The following is an 8,883-nucleotide window of genomic DNA, read 5'->3' as shown; positions in this document are numbered from 1 at the left end:
GTTCTCTTGCTCAGAACAAAGGTATCTGTCTGTGTTCTACTCTTGAACATACATCAGCACACCAAAAGCTAGCAGTCAGTGGAGACAACTGAGGAAAGAATTGGTCCATTGGAATAAGACAGGGAGTTGAGTGCCAGCATCAAAACTCACGAGCCTTTTGGTCACACAAGCCCTGGAGAAAAGTGTCATAGGGCTGGATCTCTTTGTCGGTTGATACTGAGCTTCCTACAACCACTGGAAGTAGCATGGTTATTAGAAAAACCTAATGTGTCATATGTGTTAGAGGCAAGTCAATAGAGGATGCAAGCCCTAGTGGGAACAATTTGGCAACTAATGCAGTTTCTGAACACATTTTATCACCTGCTTTGCTGTCCTGGCTCTGAATTGTTTTATTTATTAATTAATTAGCTAGATTTTACCATATTCTGGACTCATTTATCCAGATTTGCCACAAGTCTTTTCCTACAGTTAGCTGGCCAGAAGTAGTTCTGTCTGCCCCCTCCCCATACTTCAACTCTTGCCTGCCTTGTACCTGTACTGTCACAAGGACCCATCACCTAGTGTCTGATTTTGGCCCTAAAATCTCAATGAATGAGACGCTAGAATAGAATAGTGGTTTATAAGACTCATACCAATTGCATAAGTTTGATTTACTTTGGAATGTCCACAAGTCAGACAGTCTTTGATAAAATGATCAGGGTGTTGAAATGTAGAAACCATGGAGTTTGCTGGTGTCCTTAGACCAGTTTCAGCCTAACCTATTGTACATGATTCTAACAGTATTGGGATGGGGATCATAGGCCCTGAGCTCCAAGGAAGAAAAGTAGAATTAAAACATGACAGTGTCACACAGTTGCAGTTATACTACCATATATACTTGACTATAAGTCGATCTCATGTATAAGTCGAGGGCAGGTTTTGGGGACAAAATTATGGATTTTGATATGACCCGCAGATAAGTTGAGGGTAAAACTTAGGAGCATGTAACAAAGGATGTAAAGGATGATGCAAAGGAAAATGATGCCAAAGAACTTAGAAAATTCTGGCAGGCATAACTGTTTGTGCTCATCTTAAAGGCTGGATGGATGAGAAAGTAGAGGGAATCCATGCTTCTTTATTTTGCTCCCAGGATGGACTAAGCTCTTGTCTTTTACCACTCTATTCAGAAAAAGGGGATGGCTCATATATATAAAAATAAATGAGATATTACCTTCCATTTAAGGAAGACACTTATCTTTCCTTGTGAGATCTCTTTAACTGTGTTTTCCAAAATGGTTGGTTTTTCAGTAAGCTCTGTTAAAGAACAACAGCATGCTGATGTCAACATAGATGGATATCCATAAATATTTAATTTTTAGAGTCAGCAAAAAGTTGAAATACATTCATATATTTTTTTCAGACCCAATTAATATACCTGACACTTACTATGTGGGATAGAAATCTGTTCACTCCAAACACAAATAGAACAACTTTCACTCTTGGGAAGGCATCTGAGCCTAGCAACATAAGATGATGATGATTTTACACTGGAGACAGTTGCATTAAAGGCCCCATTCACAATAGGAACCTGCAAATAAGTACAATTAAGCTAATCATTTTAAGGTAAGGGAGATTATTCAGTGTTACTTTTAGAAATGCCATGGGTCTCAACATTTAATACTGGAATGTCAGCAGGAAAGCAAAAAGACATTCAAATTGATTATACCTCTACAGCTTCCACCATGTTTTTAATCTGTCTGTTCTTATTGTTTTAAATTCTATATTGCTTTAAACTGCTTATATTGATTTTATTTGTACACTGTTCTAAAATTTTGTGATAAAGAGCAGGATGTAATTGTTTTAATAAAATAAATAAAAATATAAGTCACCCCAACCATTGGCTGCACTGGCTAAGGCTCCTAGGAATTAAGAAGCCATCAACATCTAGAAAGTTGTAGGATCTCCCCACTGATGTAGACAGAGCTTCCAGCTTCCCTAACTTTGGCCCTCCAGATGTTTTGGACTTCAGCTCCCAGAATTCTTGATTGTCGGACAAACTTGCTAAGGCTTCTGGGATTTGAAGTCCAAAACATCTTTACTTGCAAGTATTACTCTGATGGCACAATAAAGACCTTTTCTAGAATCATATTCAGACTTACTAGTCCTACCCAAGTCTTTACGCATGCTTTTTAAACTTTTCTAAATTACTTTATTGGAGGACACCAAACTCTCCCAACACTATATACGTCTTTGTTGTCGTTGTGTGCCCTCAAGTTGTTTCTGACTTATGACAACACTAAGGCAAAGCTCCCATCGAGTTTTCTTGGCAAGAGGTTTGCCATTGCCTTCCCTCGAGGCTGACAGCATGTGACTTGCCCAATATATGTTTACTCAGAAGTAAATCAAACTTTATTTGGTGGTAATTACTCCAAGGTAAGAGTGCATAGGGATACTGCCTTATAATATTTTATATGTCTACTCAGAGATGAGGCAGACTTTATTAAATTGCACTAACTTGCAGGCATATAGAACTGCCACTTAGGTTCAGCCCTAGAGCCCCAGGAGTGCATCCCAGGAGCCAAACAGGGCAGCAGTTTGGGAGATCTGTCTTCACAAACCTCCTCAGATATTTAGGAAACTAGTTCTTCAATGGCAATACCAAGAAAAAGAAGGCTTATCAGGGAGCTTAAATGGTGGACAAACTTCCACTGGGACATGAATTGTAGGAACAGTAAAGAAAATATAAAAGTGAGAAGGGAAGTACTGGCAAAATTGTATGTGAGAACACTGGAAATGCAATGGAACATTATAGGAAAGACAGTTTTCTCAAAGAGAAGAAACATTCAGCTTCACATCTGTTTTGATCTACTTACCAATGTCCAGTTTGAGTTTGCTTGTGTTGCTTCCTTAAATTGTAACTCATATTGTAGTATGTTGCTTGGTGATTTCCATGCAATTATTATTTTATTGAACAGCTGATATGCTCTTATCACAGAAGGTGAAGGACATTTCTCTAAAATGGAAAAGTGTACATGCTTGAGATTTCTTTAAGCAACAGATGCACAAATACACATACTGGATGCTTTTTCTTAGTCATTGGATGCCTCCTTGCTATGCACAATGGCTCATATCCAATATGATATGAGCCAAGAGGATCTATGCAATCAATGAGAGTTGGTATGTGAACACTTACGTAAGTTCTACTGATTCAGTGGGTCTACTGTAGTTGATACTAACAGTTGCATTTAGTTCTGTGTGACATTGCCATGCTTTGTTCATTCACTCTTTGGTGAGCATCCACATGTTGTTGTTATCAGCTACTATTTTCTTGTGACACTTCCACTTTACTTTCAGGTCACGGGAGGTTTGACTCATTCTGCCCACCTAAGTCTTAAGTTGCCCTTAGGACTACAGTTCCATCTTTTAAAAAGGGCAGGCTTATGACATTTATTATACCTTTTGCAGGATATAAATTTTACATCAACAATATAGTATTAAATAGCATTATAAGCAAGGCAATATTGACTAATAAAATGGTGCAGTTGTCATCACCTTATTTATAATGCTTGTTCACACTCTGATGCTGATAAAAAAACTTTTTAAAATGTTTCCATGCATCACCATGAACCATGTTGCTGAAATGATAGTGATCAGAAAGTTTCCTGCCCACATTTATAGCTTTTAACAATAAATAAATACCACTGTGCAGTTATACAGAGCTACAGTTTTTCCATTTAAGTGATATGCCACCAGTAGTATAATACAGTTGGCCCTCTGTATCCACAGATTATTTATCCACGGATTCAAGAATCCACAGCTTGAAAATATTTTTAAAATATATAACTTTGAAAAAGCAAACTTAGATCTTACCATTTCATACAAGGGACACTATTTTACTATGCCATTTTATGTAATGGGACTTGCTCATCCATGGATTTTGTTATCTACAGGAGTTCCAGGAACCAAGCAGATACTAAAGGCCCAGTGTATTTTCAAAAATTACATCCAAAAAAAATATCTTAGATCTTATTACAAAGGAAATAAATTCAATAAAAATTAAAATAAATGGGATGATGTCACCCATCAAAAAGGTATAGTGAATTATTTCTTGGCTTCATATGGCGGTGTGCAGGTAAAGTGAAAATTTCCATGACAGTTTGGAACGTCAGTTGCAGTTTTACTTGTAGCTTATAGTGGAACAACAATAATTAATACTGCTAGGAGCCACCCATCTGGCTGAACTATTTGCCAATTCTGAATATGAAGCATTACTGAATATTTCTTTATCTAGGCCATGACCTTTATTTCCTAAGCAACAAGTAGGAAGCAGAAGAAACTAAAGACCGTTTCATCCCATTGTTTTTGTGCAGTTTGTTTATATTTTTACAACAATAACGCCCCAAAGAATAAGATACTTGCTGGGCCATAACTTCGTTCTTTTAAAGAGAGTTGATCCAGTTAGAAATAAAGTGATTATGGATTCTTTCACATTACTGAGTCATAGCATTATGATTCTGCTATAACTGAAAAGGTTCCATTCTATGAAACCCAGCGATTTGCAGTTTAGGGAGGGATCCTTAGAATTTTCAGCCAGAGAACTGTAGTGCATCACCAAACTACAAGCCACAGGAGTGAATCAAATGTTTCCCTGGCAATTGATGTTGGATATAGCATTGCAACTGTGTAGTATGAAAGGGCTCCATGTTTCTTGGACCATGACACTTCAGTCTGTAGGATATAAGGGCAGAGGAAAGAGAATCTGCTTGTTCAAATGATTCCCATACAAAAAATTATGTACAGCCACTTGCGTTATACGTGGGCGCACTATATGCAGCTTTGAGCACACGCACTCAAGCTGCGGGGAGCACATGGGGCGCAAGGGGTGGCACGTCCCATTCAGATAAATGGGTGCATGCCCATGGCACGCATGCACTGCTGCACCACTGCTCGAGCATAGGCAGGATTTGCCTTACACGGGGGCCGGGGCGGGGGCGGAACAGATCCCTGTGTAAGACAAAGGTCCACTGTATTCCTATATATTGCAAACAGGTAAGGGGGGGCAGTCATGACACTCACTCTCATGTTCCAGCACTTAACTTGAACAACTGAATAAAACTCTATCTACTTCATTCTACCAATTACATTCAGTTGATTTTTCCGCCTCCAGCTCTTTGACTAGTATAGGGATTCCCTCCTACTCAAAAGCGGTCTTCAGAAGTAGAACAACATCTTAGGTTGCTCATATGAGAAGAAATAAATAACTCTTCAAACAGTCTTTTATAGCTTCAAGCAGTATAGCCACCAAGCAGTATGCCATTATAATCAAACTTTCTTACTTTGCAAGCTTTGCATGAAATCCAACTGTAGCTACATACAGTTGGTCCTTCTTATACACTGATTTTTTATACATGGATTCAAGCATACATGGTTTGAAAATGTTAAAAATTTCAAATATCAAACCTTGATTTTCCATTTTTTTATAAGGGACACCATTTTGCTATGTAATTATATTTAATGAGACTTGAGCATACACTGATTTTGTGATACATGGGGGATCTTGGAACCAAACCTCAGTGTATAACAAGAGTCCACTGTATTATGCTATGCTGGTTTATGCTAGGATAATCATTATGATAATGAAACCATATTAAATTGTACATTGCCACTGTGGCAGTGAAGCCTCATTGTATGGAGCCCATCTGTGAGGGAGAAAGAAAATAGGCCTGAAAGTGGGCTTAAGAAGAAAGAGGGTGATAGAGACAGAAGAGAAGAGAAGAAAAGAGAGAGGGAATGGGCAAGAAGACTGTCCACTGACTGAGATGCTAGGGACATGTGCAAAACTTACTAGTCAATGTAAATTTCTGTTCTACAGCACCAACATAACAAATATTTTACATAAAAAATGCAATTCCAGACAACTGAAGAAGAGTACTGTACTTGTTTTGTTGGGTATAAAAGACATTTTCTTTGTTGTAATGCAGCTCTCGTTGGAATAACTGCTGGCTACCCATACAGTCAAATTTGCTTTTGGATGAAAATATTGCCGACTTCTTTCAATAGATGATAAGGTCGTTACCAACATTTCACAAATTCTATTCCTTCAGAGGGGGAAAACATACAACAAATTCAGTATTTCCTAACATTTACAATGTTCTAATCAGTCAGGTTAAAAACAAATGGCAAATTCACAGAAAACAGAAACGATGGAATGTGAGATAAACATTAGAACGGCTATTCATGTGCTTAGTTGTTTACTGTTTTCTTATATCCCATTAATGCTTATGTTTTAAAATTCCTCAAGTGAAATTTGGTCTCATTATCATTGGCATTGATTAGTGTTTCAAAACATTCAGATTTAAGCAGATGTTTGCAGCAAATTATAAAATGTGTTAGACATTCATAGTGTATTATTATCTGACAAATGAAGATGATGAAAATGCTCATAGTTATAGTTTCAACAGATGTGGCAGCAAATTCTCTGTTAAACTCCCACCCCATGTTTTTGCTTTTTGCACTCTCTCAGTCCTAAAATGAATGGTCGCCATGAGTTACATTTGGACTTCAGTTGTCAAAATCTATCACTCAACTTGTTTTTAAGCTCCCGTTGATCAGGCTTTGTTATGGCTCATCAGATTATACTAGCCTGCTCTCAAAAGATGCTAGGTTCATGTTCCACCCTAATCCTTCCAGAATTCCTCAGCTTCCATCTATGACCCACTAGATCTTATCACATCTTTTCTGTCCTCTTTTTATTTTTGTCTAGACTGATATCACATCTGTCCCTTAAAAGCATACATGGCCCATTATGTATTTAAAAGAAAAAAGGCTCAAGATGATTAACAATGCAGCATTTACTTCTCTTAACATCATAGAGATGTTTATCACACTATACTCTTAAAGTGCTACTATTCCACTTTGACTCCTCTAGCTGCCTCCTGTTGCATTCTGGTATTGGCAGTTTTAAGGAGGGGTATTTAGAATTCTCAGGCAGATTTCAGGGGCTGCACTGACTTGTAGGGCCACATACAACCTGCTGTAGACAATGACTTGAAGGCACACAACACACACACACATGACTTCATAGAATACATTCCATTAATTATTACAAAAACCTGGTCACTTTTCACTGACCATTTGATGGCACTGGTCAGCAAGACAAGGACAGGTGCCTGTATTCCATTTTATGATAGTCTAGGCCAATGTTACTGAAAATGGTGATCCATGGACCTCTGCCAGATCCTGAGCTGTCTGCTGGCAGTCCCTGGAAAGGTTCCAGACAAGAAAGACAGAAGTGTAGCAAGTGGGCACAATTATAGTGCTGGTTGGTTCGCAACACAGTGTGGGGGAAAGTTTACTGATTCCTTCCTCAGTCCTGAATAAGGTGACAGAAGAGATAATTTCACTTATGTATTTGAGGAAGCAGTTATTAACATTCTTCTAGTTCTCCACATTGTAAAATAAAAAAAAAAACATACGAACAATCCCGCTGAATCCTTGGTTATTATAAAGAATCTATTTGTGGAATATACCTGAGTTTGTTTTCACAGAAGAGTCATGGTATTTTCCAAAAACATCTGATTTGTGAATTCTGGTGACATAACCTTTAAGTATGCCACCCTTATCTAGACTTGTAGGCCTGCCCAGCTGTAGGCACTCTTCCTTTGTTTGTTTGTTATTTTGTTTTATTGACATTTATACTCTTTGACCACTAAATAAGTGTAGAGATGTATGATGTGGGAAGTAGATCAATGGCTGGAGTTCAATACATTAATCTTCCATAGTTTTTAGTATGCAAGGACTTTCCAGTTTCACACAGCTATCATGAGCAATGAGAGGCTGTATGTGACTTATTCAGAATGGGTTTTATAAATATTTGAAAGTGACTTTTGCTTTTTTGTCAGCTGTACCTCTGTATTATTTACCTTGACATCTTTCATCTTTGTACTTTACAAACCAGAACCAATGTTGGCAAAGAAATTACTTGTGGTAGAAAGTAGCATAGTCCCTAAAGAAATATACAAGTCCTCCAAGGTTGTCTAATTTTAGAGTAAGAACCAATGGGTATTAAATAATAATTACTGTTCCAATGTGTTTTAGACTTGGTAATTACCAGGGTCCTTCAGTAGGGAAATTTATAATTAATATTCAAATAAATGTTATATGTCATATTATGAATACAGTAATTCAAGCAATGAAACAAGTATTACTGTTATCTAATCCTTATGGTTAATATAGTGGTTGCAGAAGAATATTTAGATTTTATAGCAGTTATTTGTGTATCTAGTCCAGATTTGTCCAATAAATGACCACAATAATTAAAAGGCTTGAAACATATTCTAACTCAGCTTTGGATATTTTTTAAACTCTTAATGAATACTGAGAGTTCCACTTTGTTGAATTCCCCCACTCCCCCACTTGAGATAACTCCCATCTCCTTTTGTCCTCCCTAAGCAAAAGCTAAAAGTACCATCACAAATACTGAGAGCCACCAAGCTGTTTGAATGTTGGACCATGACTCTGAAGAGCAAAGTTTGAATCCCTGCTTGGCCCTGAAAACCTACTGGGTGAGCTTGAGTAAGTAACAGTCTCTCAGCTTCAGAGGGATGGCAATGGCAACCCCCCTCTGAAGAAACTTGCCAAGAAAACCCAGTGATGGGTTCGCTTTAGAGTTGCCATAAGTCAGAAGGCAAGCAACACCCACCCACCATCACAAATACGAAGGTAGCCAGGGGCTGTTACCCAACTCCTATAATTTGTCATCAAGTTTTATTCTAGCACCTCTCTTGGGCTGAATCTTGCATACTCCCCTGATATCTGGCACTATCCTCCACAAAACCAAGGCTGTTTTCCTTTGTATGCTTGGGAGTAATATCCAAATCACACATGGACTCAGATTAGCCCTTA

At 37.9% G+C, this 8,883-nt stretch overlaps 1 protein-coding gene across 1 annotated transcript in view; it reads right to left on the bottom strand.

The window, feature by feature from the left end:
- LOC121920672 (interleukin-6 receptor subunit beta-like) overlaps positions 1–8,883 on the bottom strand; it is a 56,586-nt gene that overhangs the window by 33,632 nt on the left and 14,071 nt on the right. Inside the window, exons 5-9 of the mRNA XM_042447820.1 lie at positions 5,917–6,077; positions 2,853–2,992; positions 1,426–1,567; positions 1,211–1,293; positions 151–262 (exon numbers count right to left, since the gene is read on the bottom strand). Coding sequence (XP_042303754.1) covers positions 151–262; positions 1,211–1,293; positions 1,426–1,567; positions 2,853–2,992; positions 5,917–6,077 — 638 coding nt within the window. The remainder of the gene's footprint in view (positions 1–150; positions 263–1,210; positions 1,294–1,425; positions 1,568–2,852; positions 2,993–5,916; positions 6,078–8,883) is intronic.

This window comes from Sceloporus undulatus, chromosome 2 (genome assembly GCF_019175285.1).
Source record: "Sceloporus undulatus isolate JIND9_A2432 ecotype Alabama chromosome 2, SceUnd_v1.1, whole genome shotgun sequence".
Taxonomy (NCBI): domain Eukaryota; kingdom Metazoa; phylum Chordata; class Lepidosauria; order Squamata; family Phrynosomatidae; genus Sceloporus; species Sceloporus undulatus.
This window is presented reverse-complemented; position numbering and strand designations above follow the sequence as displayed.